Source organism: Leptodactylus fuscus, unplaced genomic scaffold, assembly GCF_031893055.1.
Source record: "Leptodactylus fuscus isolate aLepFus1 unplaced genomic scaffold, aLepFus1.hap2 HAP2_SCAFFOLD_80, whole genome shotgun sequence".
Taxonomy (NCBI): domain Eukaryota; kingdom Metazoa; phylum Chordata; class Amphibia; order Anura; family Leptodactylidae; genus Leptodactylus; species Leptodactylus fuscus.
Genome location: NW_027440839.1, coordinates 22,344 through 46,582, shown reverse-complemented (window position 1 = coordinate 46,582; position 24,239 = coordinate 22,344). Strand labels below are relative to the sequence as shown.

Below are 24,239 nucleotides of genomic sequence, written 5' to 3'. Positions count from 1 at the left end.
TGTGCTGTATATTGGGGCCTCAGCAATTGTGTGCAGTGAGGACCACCGCCAGACACTAGTGGGGGACACTGGAGCCCAGAGGGTGGGCGAGTGAGTTTATTTTAAGGTTTTACCTTCCCCGGCCTCCATCCCCTGTATCAAAATATTCTGCTATGTTATGTCCCATCATCCCCGGCACCTGTGTGTCTATCATAGTCCATATGGAGATTGTGAGCCTGTATTGGGGCAGCAGAGCTGAGGGTGTGTGCTGTATCGGGGGTCCCCTTCCTGATTAATAGAGAGGGCCCCCCCATGTAGATAATAAAGGGCGTCCCTCTATTACATATATAGTCTGTATTAGGACCTCCACTATTGTAGAGCAGCCCCCCAGTACAGCAGGGCACCCCCCGCCAGTGCAGCCTCCTTGTACAGAGGATCTCCTTAAATAGCTGACACATAAGACTGCGCACACGGCACTTGTCCTGCAGCTGTTGTCAGACGTCATGGGGGGCTGCAGGGGGCCATGTGTACATGTCCTAGGGAATCATCAGAGTCTGGTGGAGTGGTCACGTGATCTGTGTCGCATCATGTGACAGCCGCAAAAGATAAAACACATTATGTATCCCCGTGTCTGAAAATGTCAAAATAATAGGCATTTATTTGTTTATTTTTTTTAAAACCTCCCCCCCTACCCAACACAGAAACAAAAAAGTAACCTTCTGGGTGTCACAAGTAAGTTTGGCCGTTTTTCAACATTTGGGATAAAATATAACAAGAACTCGATAGACTTATCGCTGTGGTGGTGCCGAGAATATAAAGAAAGTGTCATATTTACTGCACAGGGATCACTGTGACCCTCCATGTGCTGCTTGTACATAGTAATGGTTTGTGGCCTCCAAATCCAGTTTAATACACCCCTAAACACAGGATAGGTGACCCCTGGACCCCACACAGATCAGCTGTCCTAGTGGAGGGGCGGTGAGTGCACCACACAAGTATATGGAGCATGTATACACTACATAGAGCTGCAGCTCCCCTCTTATTAATGGGGTTGTCTGAGCTTTATTTTTTAGTGAGGCGGGGGGAGGTGACAAAAACTACACCCTACACCCCTGTGCTCCGGCGCCTCCCAGCGCGGTCAGCTCCTGCAGCTCCACTATCGTCTTCCAGTGGAAATCTGCTGAGGTCAAGGAAGAGACCCGGACATCCCAAATCCACTGCAAGCAGCAGTACTGGAGCGTGCGGGGGGGCGCTGCAGCACCCAGGACAGGGGAGCATGGGGTTCTTTTTTCACCTCCCCGAACCTAATTAAAAAAAAAAAATATTTTCTCCTTGACAACCCCTTTAATTGTATAGAGGGGGCTGCCCCGCCGACCTTTAGGAGCACCCGGAGGGTTATAGAACAGCCAACCTGTCAGAGCACATACTGCGCACCTATCCTGTGGATAAATTTCAGGCCCAAAATAGCAGATAAATAGCGGCCTCTTAAAGGGATTCTACTATTAAAAACTTAATTGTCATTGACACGTTGGAATAGCCTTAAGAAAGTCTATTCATCTTTAGTAGAGATGAGCAAACACTGTTCGGATCAGCCGAACAGCACGCACCCATAGAAATGAATGGAAGCACCTGTGACGCCGGCCGGCCGCTGGCAAAGTTTGCTCATCTCTAATATTTAGATGTCTTCTCCGCGCCGCCGTTCGGTTAAAATCCCGTTTTCCTTTAGTATGCAAATGAGTTCTCTCACAGCACTGGGGGCATCTGCAATGCTGCGAGAGAACCCTCCAGCACAGCCTCCATCTTCTTCAGGAACGGCCTCTTCACGTGTCTTCCGGCGCAGGTGGTGAAACTTGTAGGCCTCGGGCAGAGCCGACTGTGCATGCCCGCGGCCACAAGAAAATGGCTACTTACACAGCCCGAGGCCTAGAAGTTTCACCACCTGCGCCGGAAGAAGACGCGTGAAGAGGCCGTTTTTGAAGAAGATGGAGGCAGCGCTGGAGAGTTCTCTCGCAGCATTGGAGATGCCCGTAGTTCTGCGAGAGAACGCATTTGCATACTGAAGGAAAACTGAATTTTAACCCAACAGCGGCGTGGAGAAGAATAGGCTTTCTTAAGGCTATTCCTACGTGTCAAAAACAAATAAAGTTTTTAATATTAGAATCCCTTTAATATTACTACTCCTTGGTAAAAAAAAAAAATAAAAAATATATACGGTGCGGTGTATATTCTTCACACATTTTAGGTTTATTTTGTAGGTGCGGTTTTGAGGGCTGTAACATTTTTCCCGTATGTCTCAAGTCAACTAATTTTTGCGTCTTTTTTCGGGGACACCTAGGGCTTTATTTTTATGTTGTTTATATTTTCGAATGTGTTTTAATTTTTTTTTTTACATCCGGGAAAATATAAACATAATAGGAGGGAAATTGTGTCTGGTTTTCAATTTATTTTTTTATTTAATAACACAAAGTGTCACTGAAAAACTTTATAAAATAGTTTTCCCTTGCTGTTACGGTAATTTTTATTTTGTATGGTGTCGTCAGGGGTGGGGCTATAACCTTTAATAACTGTCACTGTGTACATACATTATATTACTTATCCTGTATTATACTCCAGAGCTGCGCTCACTATTCTGCTGGTGCAGTCACTGTGTACATACATTACATTACTTATCCTGTATTATACTCCAGAGCTGCGCTCACTATTCTGCTGGTACAGTCACTGTGTACATACATTATATTACTTATCCTGTATTATACTCCAGAGCTGCGCTCACTATTCTGCTGGTGCAGTCACTGTGTACATACATTACATTACTTATCCTGTATTATACTCCAGAGCTGCGCTCACTATTCTGCTGGTACAGTCACTGTGTACATACATTATATTACTTATCCTGTATTATACTCCAGAGCTGCGCTCACTATTCTGCTGGTGCAGTCACTGTGTACATACATTACATTACTTATCCTGTATTATACTCCAGAGCTGCGCTCACTATTCTGCTGGTACAGTCACTGTGTACATACATTACATTACTTATCCTGTATTATACTCCAGAGCTGCGCTCACTATTCTGCTGGTACAGTCTCTGAGTACATACATTACATTACTTATCCTGTATTATACTCCAGAGCTGCGCTCACTATTCTGCTGGTACAGTCACTGTGTACATACATTACATTACTTATCCTGTATTATACTCCAGAGCTGCGCTCACTATTCTGCTGGTACAGTCACTGTGTACATACATTACATTACTTATCCTGTATTATACTCCAGAGCTGTGCTCACTATTCTGCTGGTACAGTCACTGTGTACATACATTATATTACTTATCCTGTATTATACTCCAGAGCTGCGCTCACTATTCTGCTGGTACAGTCTCTGAGTACATACATTACATTACTTATCCTGTATTATACCCCAGAGCTGCGCTCACTATTCTGCTGGTGCAGTCACTGTGTACATAGATTACATTACTTATCCTGTATTATACTCCAGAGCTGCGCTCACTATTCTGCTGGTGCAGTCACTGTGTACATACATTACATTACTTATCCTGTATTATACCCCAGAGCTGCGCTCACTATTCTGCTGGTGCAGTCACTGTGTACATACATTACATTACTTATCCTGTATTATACACCAGAGCTGCGCTCACTATTCTGCTGGTGCAGTCACTGTGTACATACATTACATATCCTGTATTATACTCCAGAGCTGCGCTCACTATTCTGCTGGTGCAGTCACTGTGTACATACATTACATTACTTATCCTGTATTATACTCCAGAGCTGTGCTCACTATTCTGCTGGTGCAGTCACTGTGTACATACATTACATTACTTATCCTGTATTATACTCCAGAGCTGCGCTCACTATTCTGCTGGTGCAGTCACTGTGTACATACATTACATTACTTATCCTGTATTATACTCCAGAGCTGTGCTCACTATTCTGCTGGTGCAGTCACTGTGTACATACATTACATTACTTATCCTGTATTATACTCCAGAGCTGCGCTCACTATTCTGCTGGTGCAGTCACTGTGTACATACATTACATTACTTATCCTGTATTATACTCCAGAGCTGCGCTCACTATTCTGCTGGTACAGTCACTGTGTACATACATTACATTACTTATCCTGTATTATACTCCAGAGCTGCGCTCACTATTCTGCTGGTACAGGATAAGTAATGTAATGTATGTACACAGTGACTGTATCAGCAGAATAGTGAGCGCAGCTCTGGAGTATAATACAGGATAAGTAATGTATGTACACAGTGACTGCACCAGCAGAATAGCGAGCGCAGCTCTGGAGTATAATACAGGATAAGTAATGTAATGTATGTACACAGTGACTGTACCAGCAGAATAGTGAGCGCAGCTCTGGAGTATAATACAGGATAAGTAATGTAATGTATGTACACAGTGACTGTACCAGCAGAATAGTGAGCGCAGCTCTGGAGTATAATACAGGATAAGTAATGTAATGTATGTACACAGTGACTGTACCAGCAGAATAGTGAGCGCAGCTCTGGAGTATAATACAGGATAAGTAATGTAATGTATGTACACAGTGACTGCACCAGCAGAATAGTGAGTGCAGCTCTATAGTATAATACAGGATAAGTAATGTAATGTATGTACACAGTAACTGCACCAGCAGAATAGTGAGCGCAGCTCTGGAGTATAATACAGGATAAGTAATGTAATGTATGTACACAGTGACTGTATCAGCAGAATAGTGAGTGCAGCTCTGGAGTATAATACAGGATAAGTAATGTAATGTATGTACACAGTGACTGTACCAGCAGAATAGTGAGCACAGCTCTGGAGTATAATACAGGATAAGTAATGTAATGTATGTACACAGTGACTGTACCAGCAGAATAGTGAGCGCAGCTCTGGAGTATAATACAGGATAAGTAATGTAATGTATGTACACAGTGACTGTACCAGCAGAATAGTGAGCGTAGCTCTGGAGTATAATACAGGATAAGTAATGTAATGTACGTACACAGTGACTGTACCAGCAGAATAGTGAGCGCAGCTCTGGAGTATAATACAGGATAAGTAATGTAATGTATGTACACAGTGACTGCACCAGCAGAATAGTGAGCGCAGCTCTGGAGTATAATACAGGATAAGTAATGTAATGTATGTACACAGTGACTGCACCAGCAGAATAGTGAGTGCAGCTCTATAGTATAATACAGGATAAGTAATGTAATGTATGTACACAGTAACTGCACCAGCAGAATAGTGAGCGCAGCTCTGGAGTATAATACAGGATAAGTAATGTAATGTATGTACACAGTGACTGTATCAGCAGAATAGTGAGTGCAGCTCTGGAGTATAATACAGGATAAGTAATGTAATGTATGTACACAGTGACTGTACCAGCAGAATAGTGAGCACAGCTCTGGAGTATAATACAGGATAAGTAATGTAATGTATGTACACAGTGACTGTACCAGCAGAATAGTGAGCGCAGCTCTGGAGTATAATACAGGATAAGTAATGTAATGTATGTACACAGTGACTGTACCAGCAGAATAGTGAGCGCAGCTCTGGAGTATAATACAGGATGCAACAGAGTGAATATGATGTCTGTTACAGTGTGTCAGTGATCTCATTAACCCTCTCCTGTCCTCTCTTGCAGAGCTGTAACTTGTAAATACTGTTATTTGTATATACTGTATATGATGACCTCGGTGGCCACAAACCGCACCCGGGGTAACTGGGAACAGACACAGACACAGAATCAGACGCAGCACAAGCAGAGGCCTCAGGTACTGTCAGTGTCCCGGGGTGTCCTGCAGCGGCCGCTCCCCGGTGACGTCTTCTGCTGACACTTGTCTTTTCTTCCTCACTAGGCCACCGCTGAGCAGATCCGGCTGGCACAGATGATCTCAGACCAGAATGACGCAGACTTTGAAGAAGAAGTGAAACAGGTGAGAACCTTAGTGGGGATGTCACTACGAGAATCCGGACCGTGCTGGAGGGCTCGTTACAATGTATCAGTCTCTGAGCAGCAGAAATCTGTATGCTGGTGACTTGTTACAGTGTGTCAGTGCAGGTCCAGTGTCTCTGGATGGTTTAGCAGAGAGTTTGATGTGTTGTAGCAAAGCTTCAGGGGTGTGAAGTATTGAGGAAGGGGGTGCAGAGCTGGTGTAGTGCTCTCCTCCTCCTGCAGAGCGGCGCCCTTCACCCATCTGTCTCTTTCTTTCCCATCAGCTGATTGACATCACAGGGAAGAACCAGGATGAGTGTGTGATTGCACTGCACGACTGCAATGGTGACCTGAACAGAGCCATCAACGTCCTGCTGGAAGGGAACCCGGACACGGTGAGCGCCCCCTACTGTGACCTGGAAACGCACCTATACAGTGGCCTAATAGGCACATAATCTGGGCTGTTCCTCTGTTATTCCTACTGGAAATTTGTGAATATCTTGACAGTGTCCAAATGGAGCTTACAGTATTCCTCTGAAAACATCCATCGCTCCAGGAGGGAATAGCAGAGGGACAGCACAGTATAGAAGTTATAAGTGAGTCCTGTGTGTCAGTGTCCACTTCATGTTTGGTATTTTATTCTCCCTGCAGCATTCCTGGGAGATGGTGGGCAAGAAGAAAGGAGTGTCCGGACAGAAGGAGACAGGACAGGCAGAACAGACTGAGGAGACACGAGAGAACAGAGACAGAGAAAGGGACTTCAGCCGCAGGCGTGGTGGAGCGCCCCGCAGAGGACGAGGCGGGAGCCGCGGCAGGGAGTGTAAGTGGCGCGTGTCTGCCCTATGCTGTCCGCCATACGTGATATCTGTCGCCGCTACATGTGGTTTGTTTCGTTCTTGCAGTCCGGGCACAAGAAAACGGTTTGGAAGGTGGAAAATCCGGTGGGTCTTCTGGTAGAGGCACAGAGAGGGGGCGCCGAGGACGTGGGCGGGGCAGAGGTGAGTGGGCGTGTACCTTGTGACCGCGGTTCGATAGCGACCTGGCCAGACTCTAATAATGATTATCTATCACTAGGCGGATCTGGAAGAAGAGGCGGCCGCTTCTCAGCGCAGGGCATGGGGTATGTGTGCTCTGTACTGCCCCCTGCTGGGGGATATGCAGTATATGACGTGGGGGGTGGAGTCTGTTTAGTGACCTGACCTCTCTCTTCCAGAACCTTTAACCCCGCGGACTACGCCGAACCTTCCAACACCGAAGAGAACTATGGAAACAGCAGCACTTGGAATAACAGCGCAAACTTTGAGCCGGACGATGGAACAAGTAGGTGCTTTGCCCCTTCCGCTCCCCGTGGGGTCACCTCTCGCCCGCCGTGCCTGCAGCACACACTACAGTACCGGGTTCTGGGGTGCGGGGGAGGGTGAGTGAGCAGTTTCGGGGGACGGCCTGCACTTGCGCTCAATCTGATTTGTCTCTTTTGTTTTTGTTCCCTTTTTGTTTCAGGACTTGATTACATTGGGGGTGAGGGCTCAGATTATCCCCGAAAATTTTCCACTGCTCCTGGTATGACACATCCAGGTGCACTTTACTGCCCCTGTTAACCTCTTCATTTCTGATTGTCGTGTGTTCTTACCTCTCTCCTAACCTGTCCCTCCCTGCACGGGGCCGGGCCGGGGGCGGAGAGCATGTCCTATAATGATACGGGAGGCCCCCGGCACTGCGGGTAACAGTCGCTGGGGTCTGCCCTGACTCTGTGTGTGCACTGTGCTGCTGATTCTGGGACTTGTAGTTCGCTAGCAAGATCGGGGGGGGGGGGGGGGGGGGTTGTATAGGATTTGCCAGAAGGATGGGATGCAATGGACAAATGTCTGATCTGTTGGTAATGGGGCTCCTATTATGTAGGGCCCCTGTAGGTATGGACAGCTATATACTCCTTCACTATATGGCCATGAGGGTAAATATAACTGTCCACCTACCCGTATCTAAACGCCGTGGCATGTCCTCTGTCCAGTGACGGTCAGATCTCGTAGTGCACAGTGACCGCGCTCTGTGTACATCCGTAGATGGGATTTCCTCACTCACTCTGTGACATCAAGGATGAAGTCTGCAGTTTTTCTTGTTCATGTGATGATTTTGGTAGTTTTCTGCAGGACACCATTATGCCTATGCTCCAACCATTATCAAAGCTGCATTCACAGTTCTGCAGGATATCCTGTGTCATGTAGCTTGTACAGATAGCGGTCCAGCAGGGATACAGTATAGGTGACATTATGTACCGGCTCTGAACTGGTGGGGGCATGGTAGAGAGGCTAAGATTCTCTAGATACAGAATCTAAACCAGCAGGGGGTGAAAGAAGCAAGACGACTGGTTGTGTATAGACACTGAACCAGCAGGGAGTGACAGAAGGGAGAAGAGGGGTTGGGTACGGCTACTGAACCAGCAGGGAGTGACAGAAGGGAGAAGAGGCGTTGGGTACGGCTACTGAACCAGCAGGGAGTGACAGAATGGAGAAGAGGGGTTGGGTACGGCTACTGAACTAGCAGGGATTAACAGAAGGGAGAAGAGGGATTGTGTAGAGACACTGAACCAGCAGGGAGTGACAGAAGGGAGAAGAGGGGTTGTGTATGGCCAGTGAACCAGCAGGGAGTGACCGAAGGGAGAAGAGGGGTTGTGTAGAGACACTGAACCAGCAGGGAGTGACAGAAGGGAGAAGAGGGGTTGTGTATGGCCAGTGAACCAGTAGGGAGTGACAGAAGGGAGAAGAGGGGTTGTGTATGGCCAGTGAACCAGCAGGGAGTGACAGAAGGGAGAAGAGGGGTTGTGTATGGCCAGTGAACCAGCAGGGAGTGACCGAAGGGAGAAGAGGGGTTGTGTAGAGACACTGAACCAGTAGGGAGTGACAGAAGGGAGAAGAGGGGTTGTGTATGGCCAGTGAACCAGTAGGGAGTGACAGAAGGGAGAAGAGGCGTTGGGTACGGCTACTGAACCAGCAGGGAGTGACAGAAGGGAGAAGAGGCGTTGGGTACGGCTACTGAACCAGCAGGGAGTGACAGAAGGGAGAAGAGGGGTTGTGTATGGCCAGTGAACCAGCAGGGAGTGACAGAAGGGAGAAGAGGGATTGTGTACGGCCACTGAACCAGCAGGGAGTGACAGAAGGGAGCAGAGGGGTTGTGTACGGCCACTGAACTAGCAGGGAGTGACAGAAGGGAGAAGAGGGGTTGTGTACGGCCACTGAACTAGCAGGGAGTGACAGAAGGGAGAAGAGGGGTTGTGTACGGCCACTGAACCAGCAGGGAGTGACCGAAGGGAGAAGAGGGATTGTGTAGAGACACTGAACCAGCAGGGAGTGACAGAAGGGAGAAGAGGGGTTGTGTACGGCCACTGAACCAGCAGGGAGTAACTGAAGGGAGATGAGGGGTTGTGTACAGACACTGAACCAGCAGGGAGTGACAGAAGGGAGAAGAGGGATTGTGTACAGACACTGAACCAGCAGGGAGTGACCGAAGGGAGAAGAGGGGTTGTGTACAGACACTGAACCAGCAGGGAGTGACAGTAGGGAGAAGAGGGATTGTGTAGAGACACTGAACCAGCAGGGAGTGACCGAAGGGAGAAGAGGGGTTGTGTACGGCCACTGAACCAGCAGGGAGTAACTGAAGGGAGATGAGGGGTTGTGTACGGCCACTGAACAAGCAGGGAGTGACAGAAGGGAGAAGAGGGGTTGTGTACGGCCACTGAACCAGCAGGGAGTGACCGAAGGGAGAAGAGGGATTGTGTAGAGACACTGAACCAGCAGGGAGTGACAGAAGGGAGAAGAGGGATTGTGTATGGCCATTGAACCAGCAGGGAGTGACAGAAGGGAGAAGAGGCGTTGGGTACGGCCACTGAACTAGCAGGGAGTGACAGAAGGGAGAAGAGGGGTTGTGTACAGACACTGAACCAGCAGGGAGTGACAGAAGGGAGAAGAGGGATTGTGTATGGCCATTGAACCAGCAGGGAGTGACAGAAGGGAGAAGAGGCGTTGGGTACGGCCACTGAACTAGCAGGGAGTGACAGAAGGGAGAAGAGGCGTTGGGTACGGCCACTGAACTAGCAGGGAGTGACAGAAGGGAGAAGAGGGGTTGTGTACGGCCATTGAACCAGCAGGGAGTGACAGAAGGGAAGTTGTGTACAGAAAAGGTAATTTGTTCAGACTCGAGTCCAGCAGGGAGTGACAGTAGTGGAGGGTCTGTACACCTGGAGCCAGCAGACTTTTCAGTGCAGCTTTGTGTGTGACTGGAGCATGACGCGGTGCGACAATCGCTGCTTACAGTTCGGAGCTTCCTTCCCTGCAGCAGAGGCCGGTGTTGCCGTCGTCTTGGCCTGGTGCGGTGTCACCCGGGATTGGTCTATTAATGTTTTTGAGGTGCAGGCGCTATGTTGTGGGGCGCAGTGTGGCGGTCACATACTGCACCTGCTACAGACGAGGGGTCGGGGGCTCCGTGTAATCCTCTCTGTTCTCTATGTTTGGTTACCAGGTGCCTGGAGGACGGCCACAGAAGAGTGGGGGACAGAGGACTGGAACGAGGATGTACGTATACAGCTGCAGCCATTCACTTCAGAGCTGCGCTCATAATTCTGCAGCTCCAGAGCTGAGATCTCCCAGCATTCCCTGCACATTCAGTGCCTGCACAGTGTTTGGGATGTGTTCTCTTTACAGTCATCTGATGTGTCAGTGTGGGGGTGACAACCAGCTTGCTGACTCTTTCCACTACCAAGGTCAGTAATGCAATGGCTTTTGTGTTTCCAGCTTTCTGAAACCAAGATCTTCACGGCGTCCAGCGTGTCTTCTGTGCCCCTCGCCTCTGAGAATGTGACAATCACTGCGGGACAGAGGTGAGTGCCCGGTGCCAGGAGGAGGCGCAGAGGGTCCTTCTTGTAAGACAAAGCCTTAACTCTTTGCTCTCCGCAGGATTGACCTGGCAGTCTTGCTGGGGAAGAGTCCTTCCTCCCTCGAGAACGAGTCCTCCAACCTGGAGTCCGCACAGAACCCCCCCCTGTCTCAGCCCCTCGTCTTCAGTAACTCCAAGCAGAGCTCGCTGTCACCGGCCGCCCCCGGCAGCTCCTTCGCTCACCACAGCATGGTAAGTCCACCATGAGACCTCCGGATTGTCAGCGACAAGATCAGCAGCCAGCATGGCATGTAATAGTGTGTAGTGCTCTAGTCACATCCAGAGCTGCGGTTACAAGTCTCAGTCAGCACTGAGCGTCCATCAATCTCCCAGAAGAATGCAGCTCTGGATGTGACCTGCGATTAAAGGGGCTCATCAATATCTAAAGCCCAGAAATCCCTTTGAGATCCTCTTGATGCAGCTCTGGATGTGTCTGAAGCTTAAGGGGATTTTCCTGAAATTAGATATTGATGACCAGAACTTAGGAGAAGTGGTGAGTATCAGATCGGTGTGGTCCGACATCTGGTACCAGGAGCTAGTCACCAATATCTACAGCCCTAAAACCCTTTAAGATCCTATTGGTGCAGCTCTGGATGTGACTGCAGCTTACGAGCCTGTAAGTGCAGCTTTGGATGTGTCTGGAGTTTAAAGGATTTGGTATCTTGGGTATAGAGAGTGATGATCTGTCCTAAGGGTTAGTGGTAGAGCCGGTTCTGATCATGTGACTCTGGGTCAGAACCAGCCCCAATCCCCTGGGTTTGTAGACTCCCTGGGGAACCCCTTTAAGAGCTTCTCTGGCAGTTGTGGATGTGACTAGAGCAGAAGATCCCGTGGGTGCCGCTCTGGATGTGACTAGAGTAGAGGATCCTGTGGGTGCAGCTCTGGATGTGACTAGAGCAGAAGATCCTGTGGGTGCAGCTCTGGATGTGACTAGAACAGAGGATCCTGTGGGTGCAGCTCTGGATGTGACTAGAGCAGAAGATCCTGTGGGTGCAGCTCTGGATGTGACTAGAGCAGAGGATCCTGTGGGTGCAGCTCTGGATGTGACTAGAGCAGAGGATCCTGTGGGTGCAGCTCTGGATGTGACTAGAGCAGAGGATCCTGTGGGTGCAGCTCTGGATGTGACTAGAGCAGAGGTTCCTGTGGGTGCAGCTTTGGATGTGACTAGAGCAGAAGATCCTGTGGGTGCAGCTCTGGATGTGACTAGAGCAGAGGATCCTGTGGGTGCAGCTCTGGATGTGACTAGAGCAGAGGTTCCTGTGGGTGCAGCTTTGGATGTGACTAGAGCAGAGGATCCTGTGGGTGCAGCTCTGGATGTGACTAGAGCAGAGGATCCTGTGGGTGCAGCTCTGGATGTGACTAGAGCAGAGGATCCTGTGGGTGCAGCTCTGGATGTGACTAGAGTAGAGGATCCTGTGGGTGCAGCTCTGGATGTGACTAGAGCAGAAGATCCTGTGGGTGCAGCTCTGGATGTGACTAGAACAGAGGATCCTGTGGGTGCAGCTCTGGATGTGACTAGAACAGAGGATCCTGTGGGTGCAGCTTTGGATGTGACTAGAGCAGAGGATCCTGTGGGTGCAGCTCTGGATGTGACTAGAGCAGAGGATCCTGTGGGTGCAGCTCTGGATGTGACTAGAACAGAGGATCCTGTGGGTGCAGCTCTGGATGTGACTAGAACAGAGGATCCTGTGGGTGCAGCTTTGGATGTGACTAGAGCAGAGGTTCCTGTGGGTGCAGCTTTGGATGTGACTAGAGCAGAGGATCCTGTGGGTGCAGCTTTGGATGTGACTAGAGCAGAGGATCCTGTGGGTGCAGCTCTGGATGTGACTAGAGCAGAGGATCCTGTGGGTGCAGCTCTGGATGTGACTAGAGCAGAGGATCCTGTGGGTGCAGCTCTGGATGTGACTAGAGCAGAGGATCCTGTGGGTGCAGCTCTGGATGTGACTACAGGTCTCGGTGTATAAATATAGTAAGTAGTTGCTGCAGGTTTCGCTGAATACTTGTCGTTAACAAGACCTGCGGCCAAGGAGACGGAGCGCTGCTCATTGTTTCCATGGCTCCGGCTGCCGGTAATGTAAGGCCGCGCTCCCGGCAGTGCAGCGTTTTGCAGCGTGCCAGTAGACTCTTTTTGGCTGTCCTCGTGGCCATAAAGGGGGGACAGTGCATGCAATAGTAAGTGTGCCCGCACCACCTGTCAGCCGCCCGCCTGGGTGATGGAAGGTGCGGTCACTACAGTGTCAGCCATGATGGTTCCTACATGTGTGACTAGTCCTAGTAGTCAGACCCTCCCCTGTGATGTGACTAGTCCTAGTAGTCAGACCCTCCCCTGTGATGTGTGACTAGTCCTAGTAGTCAGACCCTCCCCCCTGTGATGTGTGACTAGTCCTAGTAGTCAGACCCTCCCCCTGTGATGTGACTAGTCCTAGTAGTCAGACCCTCCCTGTGATGTGACTAGTCCTAGTAGTCAGACTCTCCCCCCTGTGATGTGTGACTAGTCCTAGTAGTCAGACCCCCCCCCTGTGATGTGTGACTAGTCCTAGTAGTCAGACCCTCCCCCTGTGATGTGTGACTAGTCCTAGTAGTCAGACCCTCCCTGTGATGTGACTAGTCCTAGTAGTCAGACCCTCCCCCCTGTGATGTGACTAGTCCTAGTAGTCAGACCCCCCCCCTGTGATGTGACTAGTCCTAGTAGTCAGACCCTCCCCCCTGTGATGTGTGACTAGTCCTAGTAGTCAGACCCTCCCCTGTGATGTGACTAGTCCTAGTAGTCAGACCCTCCCTGTGATGTGACTAGTCCTAGTAGTCAGACTCTCCCCCCTGTGATGTGTGACTAGTCCTAGTAGTCAGACCCTCCCTGTGATGTGACTAGTCCTAGTAGTCAGACCCTCCCCCCTGTGATGTGACTAGTCCTAGTAGTCAGACCCCCCCCCTGTGATGTGACTAGTCCTAGTAGTCAGACCCTCCCCCCTGTGATGTGTGACTAGTCCTAGTAGTCAGACCCTCCCCTGTGATGTGACTAGTCCTAGTAGTCAGACCCCCCCCCTGTGATGTGACTAGTCCTAGTAGTCAGACCCTCCCCCCTGTGATGTGTGACTAGTCCTAGTAGTCAGACTCCCCCTGTGATGTGACTAGTCCTAGTAGTCAGACCCTCCCCTGTGATGTGACTAGTCCTAGTAGTCAGACCCTCCCCTGTGATGTGACTAGTCCTAGTAGTCAGACCCTCCCCCTGTGATGTGACTAGTCCTAGTAGTCAGACCCTCCCCCCTGTGATGTGTGACTAGTCCTAGTAGTCAGACCCTCCCCCTGTGATGTGTGACTAGTCCTAGTAGTCAGACCTTCCCCCTGTGATGTGTGACTAGTCCTAGTAGTCAGACCCTCCCCCCTGTGATGTGACTAGTCCTAGTAGTCAGACCCCCCCCCTGTGATGTGACTAGTCCTAGTAGTCAGACCCTCCCCCCTGTGATGTGACTAGTCCTAGTAGTCAGACCCTCCCCCCTGTGATGTGTGACTAGTCCTAGTAGTCAGACCCTCCCCCCTGTGATGTGTGACTAGTCCTAGTAGTCAGACCCTCCCCTGTGATGTGACTAGTCCTAGTAGTCAGACCCTCCCCCTGTGATGTGACTAGTCCTAGTAGTCAGACCCTCCCCTGTGATGTGACTAGTCCTAGTAGTCAGACCCTCCCCTGTGATGTGACTAGTCCTAGTAGTCAGACCCTCCCCCTGTGATGTGACTAGTCCTAGTAGTCAGACCCTCCCCTGTGATGTGACTAGTCCTAGTAGTCAGACCCTCCCCTGTGATGTGTGACTAGTCCTAGTAGTCAGACCCCCCCCTGTGATGTGACTAGTCCTAGTAGTCAGACCCTCCCTGTGATGTGACTAGTCCTAGTAGTCAGACCCTCCCCTGTGATGTGACTAGTCCTAGTAGTCAGACCCTCCCCCTGTGATGTGACTAGTCCTAGTAGTCAGACCCTCCCCCTGTGATGTGTGACTAGTCCTAGTAGTCAGACCCTCCCCCTGTGATGTGACTAGTCCTAGTAGTCAGACCCTCCCCCTGTGATGTGTGACTAGTCCTAGTAGTCAGACCCTCCCTGTGATGTGACTAGTCCTAGTAGTCAGACCCTCCCCCTGTGATGTGTGACTAGTCCTAGTAGTCAGACCCTCCCCTGTGATGTGACTAGTCCTAGTAGTCAGACCCTCCCCCTGTGATGTGACTAGTCCTAGTAGTCAGACCCTCCCCCCTGTGATGTGACTAGTCCTAGTAGTCAGACCCTCCCCTGTGATGTGACTAGTCCTAGTAGTCAGACCCTCCCCCTGTGATGTGACTAGTCCTAGTAGTCAGACCCTCCCCTGTGATGTGACTAGTCCTAGTAGTCAGACCCTCCCCTGTGATGTGACTAGTCCTAGTAGTCAGACCCTCCCCCTGTGATGTGACTAGTCCTAGTAGTCAGACCCTCCCCTGTGATGTGACTAGTCCTAGTAGTCAGACCCTCCCCCTGTGATGTGACTAGTCCTAGTAGTCAGACCCTCCCCTGTGATGTGACTAGTCCTAGTAGTCAGACCCTCCCCCTGTGATGTGTGACTAGTCCTAGTAGTCAGACCCTCCCCCTGTGATGTGTGACTAGTCCTAGTAGTCAGACCCTCTCCTGTGATGTGACTAGTCCTAGTAGTCAGACCCTCCCCCTGTGATGTGACTAGTCCTAGTAGTCAGACCCTCCCCTGTGATGTGTGACTAGTCCTAGTAGTCAGACCCTCCCCTGTGATGTGTGACTAGTCCTAGTAGTCAGACCCTCCCCTGTGATGTGACTAGTCCTAGTAGTCAGACCCTCCCCTGTGATGTGACTAGTCCTAGTAGTCAGACCCTCCCCTGTGATGTGACTAGTCCTAGTAGTCAGACCCTCCCCCTGTGATGTGACTAGTCCTAGTAGTCAGACCCCCCCCTGTGATGTGACTAGTCCTAGTAGTCAGACCCTCCCCCTGTGATGTGTGACTAGTCCTAGTAGTCAGACCCTCCCCCTGTGATGTGTGACTAGTCCTAGTAGTCAGACCCTCCCCCTGTGATGTGTGACTAGTCCTAGTAGTCAGACCCTCCCCCTGTGATGTGACTAGTCCTAGTAGTCAGACCCTCCCCCTGTGATGTGACTAGTCCTAGTAGTCAGACCCCCCCCTGTGATGTGACTAGTCCTAGTAGTCAGACCCTCCCTGTGATGTGACTAGTCCTAGTAGTCAGACCCTCCCCTGTGATGTGACTAGTCCTAGTAGTCAGACCCTCCCCCTGTGATGTGACTAGTCCTAGTAGTCAGACCCTCTCCTGTGATGTGACTAGTCCTAGTAGTCAGACCCTCCCTGTGATGTGACTAGTCCTAGTAGTCAGACCCTCCCCCTGTGATGTGTGACTAGTCCTAGTAGTCAGACCCTCCCCTGTGATGTGACTAGTCCTAGTAGTCAGACCCTCCCCCTGTGATGTGACTAGTCCTAGTAGTCAGACCCTCCCCTGTGATGTGTGACTAGTCCTAGTAGTCAGACCCTCCCCCTGTGATGTGACTAGTCCTAGTAGTCAGACCCCCCCCTGTGATGTGACTAGTCCTAGTAGTCAGACCCTCCCTGTGATGTGACTAGTCCTAGTAGTCAGACCCTCCCCCCTGTGATGTGTGACTAGTCCTAGTAGTCAGACCCTCCCCCCTGTGATGTGACTAGTCCTAGTAGTCAGACCCTCCCCCCTGTGATGTGTGACTAGTCCTAGTAGTCAGACCCTCCCCTGTGATGTGACTAGTCCTAGTAGTCAGACTCCCCCTGTGATGTGACTAGTCCTAGTAGTCAGACCCTCCCCTGTGATGTGTGACTAGTCCTAGTAGTCAGACCCTCCCCTGTGATGTGACTAGTCCTAGTAGTCAGACCCTCCCCTGTGATGTGTGACTAGTCCTAGTAGTCAGACCCTCCCCCTGTGATGTGACTAGTCCTAGTAGTCAGACCCTCCTCCTGTGATGTGTGACTAGTCCTAGTAGTCAGACCCTCCCCCTGTGATGTGACTAGTCCTAGTAGTCAGACCCTCCCCCTGTGATGTGTGACTAGTCCTAGTAGTCAGACCCTCCCCTGTGATGTGACTAGTCCTAGTAGTCAGACCCTCCCCCTGTGATGTGACTAGTCCTAGTAGTCAGACCCTCCCCTGTGATGTGACTAGTCCTAGTAGTCAGACCCTCCCCTGTGATGTGACTAGTCCTAGTAGTCAGACCCTCCCCCTGTGATGTGACTAGTCCTAGTAGTCAGACCCTCCCCCTGTGATGTGTGACTAGTCCTAGTAGTCAGACCCTCCCCCTGTGATGTGACTAGTCCTAGTAGTCAGACCCTCCCCCTGTGATGTGTGACTAGTCCTAGTAGTCAGACCCTCTCCTGTGATGTGACTAGTCCTAGTAGTCAGACCCTCCCCCTGTGATGTGACTAGTCCTAGTAGTCAGACCCTCCCCCTGTGATGTGTGACTAGTCCTAGTAGTCAGACCCTCCCCCTGTGATGTGTGACTAGTCCTAGTAGTCAGACCCTCCCCCTGTGATGTGACTAGTCCTAGTAGTCAGACCCTCTCCTGTGATGTGTGACTAGTCCTAGTAGTCAGACCCTCCCCCTGTGATGTGTGACTAGTCCTAGTAGTCAGACCCTCCCCCTGTGATGTGTGACTAGTCCTAGTAGTCAGACTCTCCCTGTGATGTGACTAGTCCTAGTAGTCAGACACTCTCCTGTGATGTGTGACTAGTCCTAGTAGTCAGACCCTCCCCCTGTGATGTGACTAGTCCTAGTAGTCAGACCCTCTCCTGTGATGTGTGACTAGTCCTAGTAGTCAGACCCTCCCCCTGTGATGTGACTAGTCCTAGTAGTCAGACCCTCCCCCTGTGATGTGACTAGTCCTAGTAGTCAGACTCTCCCTGTGATGTGTGACTAGTCCTAGTAGTCAGACCCTCCCCCTGTGATGTGTGACTAGTCCTAGTAGTCAGACTCTCCCTGTGATGTGACTAGTCCTATTAGTCAGACCCTCCCCCTGTGATGTGACTAGTCCTAGTAGTCAGACTCTCCCTGTGATGTGACTAGTCCTATTAGTCAGACCCTCCCCCTGTGATGTGACTAGTCCTAGTAGTCAGACCCTCCCCCCTCGTGTCTTGCAGGTCAGCATGCTGAGTAAGGGCTTTGGTGATGGGGAACCCAAGGGCGGTACGACCAGCGGCTCTCAGTTCCTGGAGCAGTTTAAGACGGCGCAGGCCTTGGCCCACCTGGCGGCTCAGCATACAGATTCCTCCAGTAACACCTCCTGGGACTTGGCCTCCACTGCACAGACCTCCTCCTTGGGCCAGTTTGGTAAGAAATCGCCTCTCTTCTATCTTTCGGACACGTCGTTCTTTTAGGGTGAGCCGGGATAATGGGGTGTTTGTCTCCACAGACCTGAAGAGCTCCACCGACCCCTTCAACAAGCGCCAGAGCTTCTCTCCGGCCTCTACCATGATGGACGTGTACCTGCAGGAGAAGGCGCCCGTCACCAGCGCCCCTTCTACTGTGCCCGTGTGCCCGTCCTCCCCTCTGACAGGCAAAACCAACCATCCCCCCCAGATGTCTCCCGTGTCACCCGAAAACCAGTCAGGAAGTCCGCAGCCGGCCCACCATAAGATGAAGGTGCAGAAGAAGAAGACGTCCCTGACATCAAAGGTAGCGATCCCTACAGAGTGTACGGCTGTTGTGGTATACTGCCCCTAATAAGTAGATACATATATACATGTATACCTACATAGTCCTCCCTGTACATATATACATGTATACCTACATAGTCCTCTCTGTACATATATACGTGTATACCTACATAGTCCTCTCTGTACATATATACATGTATACCTACATAGTCCTCTCTGTACATATATACCTGTATACCTACATAGTCCTCTCTGTACATATATACCTGTATACCTACATAGTCCTCTCTGTACATATATACCTGTATACTTACATAGTCCTCTCTGTACATATATACCTGTATACCTACATAGTCCTCTCTGTACATATATACGTGTATACCTACATAGTCCTCTCTGTACATATATACCTGTATACCTACATAGTCCTCTCTGTACATATATACCTGTATACCTACATAGTCCTCTCTGTACATATATACCTGTATACCTACATAGTCCTCCCTGTACATATATACATGTATACCTACATAGTCCTCTCTGTACATATATACATGTATACCTACATAGTCCTCTCTGTACATATATACGTGTATACCTACATAGTCCTCCCTGTACATATATACATGTATACCTACATAGTCCTCTCTGTACATATATACCTGTATACCTACATAGTCCTCTCTAATATATATACCTGTATACCTACATAGTCCTCTCTGTACATATATACATGTATACCTACATAGTCCTCTCTGTACATATATACGTGTATACCTACATAGTCCTCTCTGTACATATATACCTGTATACCTACATAGTCCTCTCTGTACATATATACCTGTATACCTACATAGTCCTCTCTGTACATATATACCTGTATACCTACATAGTCCTCCCTGTACATATATACATGTATACCTACATAGTCCTCTCTGTACATATATACCTGTATACCTACATAGTCCTCTCTAATATATATACCTGTATACCTACATAGTCCTCTCTGTACATATATACATGTATACCTACATAGTCCTCTCTGTACATATATACGTGTATACCTACATAGTCCTCTCTGTACATATATACCTGTATACCTACATAGTCCTCTCTAATATATATACCTGTATACCTACATAGTCCTCTGTACATATATACATGTATACCTACATAGTCCTCTCTGTACATATATACCTGTATACCTACATAGTCCTCTCTAATATATATACCTGTATACCTACATAGTCCTCTGTACATATATACGTGTATACCTACATAGTCCTCTCTGTACATATATACGTGTATACCTACATAGTCCTCTCTGTACATATATACATGTATACCTACATAGTCCTCTCTGTACATATATACATGTATACCTACATAGTCCTCTCTGTACATATATACATGTATACCTACATAGTCCTCTCTAATATATATACCTGTATACCTACATAGTCCTCTCTGTACATATATACGTGTATACCTACATAGTCCTCTCTGTACATATATACGTGTATACCTACATAGTCCTCTCTGTACATATATACATGTATACCTACATAGTCCTCTCTGTACATATATACCTGTATACCTACATAGTCCTCTCTGTACATATATACCTGTATACCTACATAGTCCTCTCTGTACATATATACCTGTATACTTACATAGTCCTCTCTGTACATATATACCTGTATACCTACATAGTCCTCCCTGTACATATATACATGTATACCTACATAGTCCTCTCTGTACATATATACATGTATACCTACATAGTCCTCTCTGTACATATATACGTGTATACCTACATAGTCCTCCCTGTACATATATACATGTATACCTACATAGTCCTCTCTGTACATATATACCTGTATACCTACATAGTCCTCTCTAATATATATACCTGTATACCTACATAGTCCTCTCTGTACATATATACATGTATACCTACATAGTCCTCTCTGTACATATATACGTGTATACCTACATAGTCCTCTCTGTACATATATACCTGTATACCTACATAGTCCTCTCTGTACATATATACCTGTATACCTACATAGTCCTCTCTGTACATATATACCTGTATACCTACATAGTCCTCTCTGTACATATATACCTGTATACCTACATAGTCCTCCCTGTACATATATACATGTATACCTACATAGTCCTCTCTGTACATATATACCTGTATACCTACATAGTCCTCTCTAATATATATACCTGTATACCTACATAGTCCTCTCTGTACATATATACATGTATACCTACATAGTCCTCTCTGTACATATATACGTGTATACCTACATAGTCCTCTCTGTACATATATACCTGTATACCTACATAGTCCTCTCTAATATATATACCTGTATACCTACATAGTCCTCTGTACATATATACATGTATACCTACATAGTCCTCTCTGTACATATATACCTGTATACCTACATAGTCCTCTCTAATATATATACCTGTATACCTACATAGTCCTCTGTACATATATACGTGTATACCTACATAGTCCTCTCTGTACATATATACGTGTATACCTACATAGTCCTCTCTGTACATATATACATGTATACCTACATAGTCCTCTCTGTACATATATACATGTATACCTACATAGTCCTCTCTGTACATATATACGTGTATACCTACATAGTCCTCTCTGTACATATATACATGTATACCTACATAGTCCTCTCTAATATATATACCTGTATACCTACATAGTCCTCTGTACATATATACATGTATACCTACATAGTCCTCTCTGTACATATATACATGTATACCTACATAGTCCTCTCTGTACATATATACATGTATACCTACATAGTTCTCTCTAATATATATACCTGTATACCTACATAGTCCTCTGTACATATATACCTGTATACCTACATAGTCCTCTCTGTACATATATACCTGTATACCTACATAGTCCTCTCTGTACATATATACGTGTATACCTACATAGTCCTCTCTAATATATATACCTGTATACCTACATAGTCCTCTCTGTACATATATACCTGTATACCTACATAGTCCTCTGTGCATATATACATGTATACCTACATAGTCCTCTCTGTACATATATACGTGTATACCTACATAGTCCTCTCTAATATATATACCTGTATACCTACATAGTCCTCTCTGTACATATATACCTGTATACCTACATAGTCCTCTGTGCATATATACATGTATACCTACATAGTCCTCTCTGTACATATATACGTGTATACCTACATAGTCCTCTCTGTACATATATACGTGTATACCTACATAGTCCTCTCTGTACATATATACGTGTATACCTACATAGTCCTCTCTGTACATATATATATGTATACCTACATAGTCCTCTCTGTACATATATACATGTATACCTACATAGTCCTCTCTGTACATATATATGTGTATACCTACATAGTCCTCTCTGTACATATATACGTGTATACCTACATAGTCCTCTCTGTACATATATATATGTATACCTACATAGTCCTCTCTGTACATATATACGTGTATACCTACATAGTCCTCTCTGTACATATATATGTGTATACCTACATAGTCCTCTCTATACATATATATGTGTATACCTACATAGTCCTCTCTGTACATATATACATGTATACCTACATAGTCCTCTCTGTACATATATACGTGTATACCTACATAGTCCTCTCTGTACATATATACATGTATACCTACATAGTCCTCTCTGTACATATATATATGTATACCTACATAGTCCTCTCTGTACATATATACATGTATACCTACATAGTCCTCTCTGTACATATATACGTGTATACCTACATAGTCCTCTCTGTACATATATATGTGTATACCTACATAGTCCTCTCTGTACATATATATGTGTATACCTACATAGTCCTCTCTGTACATGTATACCTACATAGTCCTCTCTGTACATATATACGTGTATACCTACATAGTCCTCTCTAATATACAGTTAGGGCCATAAATATTTGGACAGTGACACAAGTTTTGTTATTTTAGCTGTTTACTAAAACATGTTCAGAAATACAATTATATATATAATATGGGCTGAAAGTGCACACTCCCAGCTGCAATATGAGAGTTTCCACATCCAAATCGGAGAAAGGGTTTAGGAATCATAGCTCTGTAATGCATAGTCTCCTCTTTTTCAAGGGACCAAAAGTAATTGGACAATGGACTCTAAGGGCTGCAATTAACTCTGAAGGCGTCTCCCTCATAAACCTGTAATCAATGAAGTAGTTAAAAGGTCTGGGGTTGATTCCAGGTGTGTGGTTTTGCATTTGGAAGCTGTTGCTGTGACCAGACAACATGCGATCAAAGGAACTCTCAATTGAGGTGAAGCAGAACATCCTGAGGCTGAAAAAAAAGAAAAAATCCATCAGAGAGATAGCAGACATGCTTGGAGTAGCAAAATCAACAGTCGGGTACATTCTAAGAAAAAAGGAATTGACTGGTGAGCTTGGGAACTCAAAAAGGCCTGGGCGTCCACGGATGACAACAGTGGTGGATGATCGCCACATACTTTCTTTGGTCAAGAAGAACCCGTTCACAACATCAACTGAAGTCCAGAACACTCTCAGTGAAGTAGGTGTATCTGTCTCTAAGTCAACAGTAAAGAGAAGACTCCATGAAAGTAAATACAAAGGGTTCACATCTAGATGCAAACCATTCATCAATTCCAAAAATAGACAGGCCAGAGTTACATTTGCTGAAAAACACCTCAAGAAGCCAGCTCAGTTCTGGGAAAGTATTCTATGGACAGATGAGACAAAGATCAACCTGTACCAGAATGATGGGAAGAAAAAAGTTTGGAGAAGAAAGGGAACGGCACATGATCCAAGGCACACCACATCCTCTGTAAAACATGGTGGAGGCAACGTGATGGCATGGGCATGCATGGCTTTCAATGGCGGCACTGGGTCACTTGTGTTTATTGATGACATAACAGCAGACAAGAGTAGCCGGATGAATTCTGAAGTGTACCGGGATATACTTTCAGCCCAGATTCAGCCAAATGCTGCCAAGTTGATGGGACGGCGCTTCATAGTACAGATGGACAATGACCCCAAGCATACAGCCAAAGCTAGCCAGGAGTTCATGAGTGCAAAAAAGTGGAACATTCTGCAATGGCCAAGTCAATCACCAGATCTTACCCCAATTGAGCATGCATTTCACTTGCTCAAATCCAGACGTAAGGCGGAAAGACCCACAAACAAGCAAGACCTGAAGGCTGCGGCTGTAAAGGCCTGGCAAAGCATTAAGAAGGAGGAAACCCAGTGTTTGGTGATGTCCATGGGTTCCAGACTTAAGGCAGTGATTGCCTCCAAAGGATTCACAACAAAATATTGAAAATAAAAATATTTTGTTTGGGTTATGTTTATTTGTCCAATTACTTTTGAGCTCCTAAAATGTGGAGTGTTTGTAAAGAAATGTCTACAATTCCTACATTTTCTATCAGATATTTTTGTTCAACCCTTCAAATTAAACGTTACAATCTGCACTTGAATTCTGTTGTAGAGGTTTCATTTCAAAACCAATGTGGTGGCATGCAGAGCCCAACTCGCGAAAATTGTGTCACTGTCCAAATATTTCTGGCCCTAACTGTATATACCTGTATACCTACATAGTCCTCTCTGTACATATATACGTGTATACCTA

General features: G+C 47.4%; 1 protein-coding gene across 8 annotated transcripts in view; it reads left to right on the top strand.

Moving 5' to 3' along the window:
- Positions 1–24,239, top strand: part of UBAP2L (ubiquitin associated protein 2 like) — a 41,657-nt gene that overhangs the window by 1,130 nt on the left and 16,288 nt on the right. For 3 of the 8 annotated variants that reach the window (XM_075262026.1, XM_075262021.1, XM_075262019.1), the window contains exons 2-14: positions 5,647–5,776; positions 5,861–5,938; positions 6,222–6,332; positions 6,589–6,757; positions 6,840–6,935; positions 7,012–7,057; positions 7,151–7,257; positions 7,438–7,497; positions 10,450–10,502; positions 10,722–10,807; positions 10,884–11,055; positions 18,012–18,201; positions 18,284–18,546. In XM_075262026.1, coding sequence (XP_075118127.1) covers positions 5,687–5,776; positions 5,861–5,938; positions 6,222–6,332; positions 6,589–6,757; positions 6,840–6,935; positions 7,012–7,057; positions 7,151–7,257; positions 7,438–7,497; positions 10,450–10,502; positions 10,722–10,807; positions 10,884–11,055; positions 18,012–18,201; positions 18,284–18,546 — 1,521 coding nt within the window. In that variant the 5' untranslated portion in view covers positions 5,647–5,686. Of the gene's footprint in view, positions 1–5,646; positions 5,777–5,860; positions 5,939–6,221; positions 6,333–6,588; positions 6,758–6,839; positions 6,936–7,011; positions 7,058–7,150; positions 7,258–7,437; positions 7,513–10,449; positions 10,503–10,721; positions 10,808–10,883; positions 11,056–18,011; positions 18,202–18,283; positions 18,547–24,239 lie in introns of all 8 variants that reach the window. The other 5 variants (XM_075262025.1, XM_075262020.1, XM_075262023.1 and 2 more) reach the window with 2 other exon arrangements.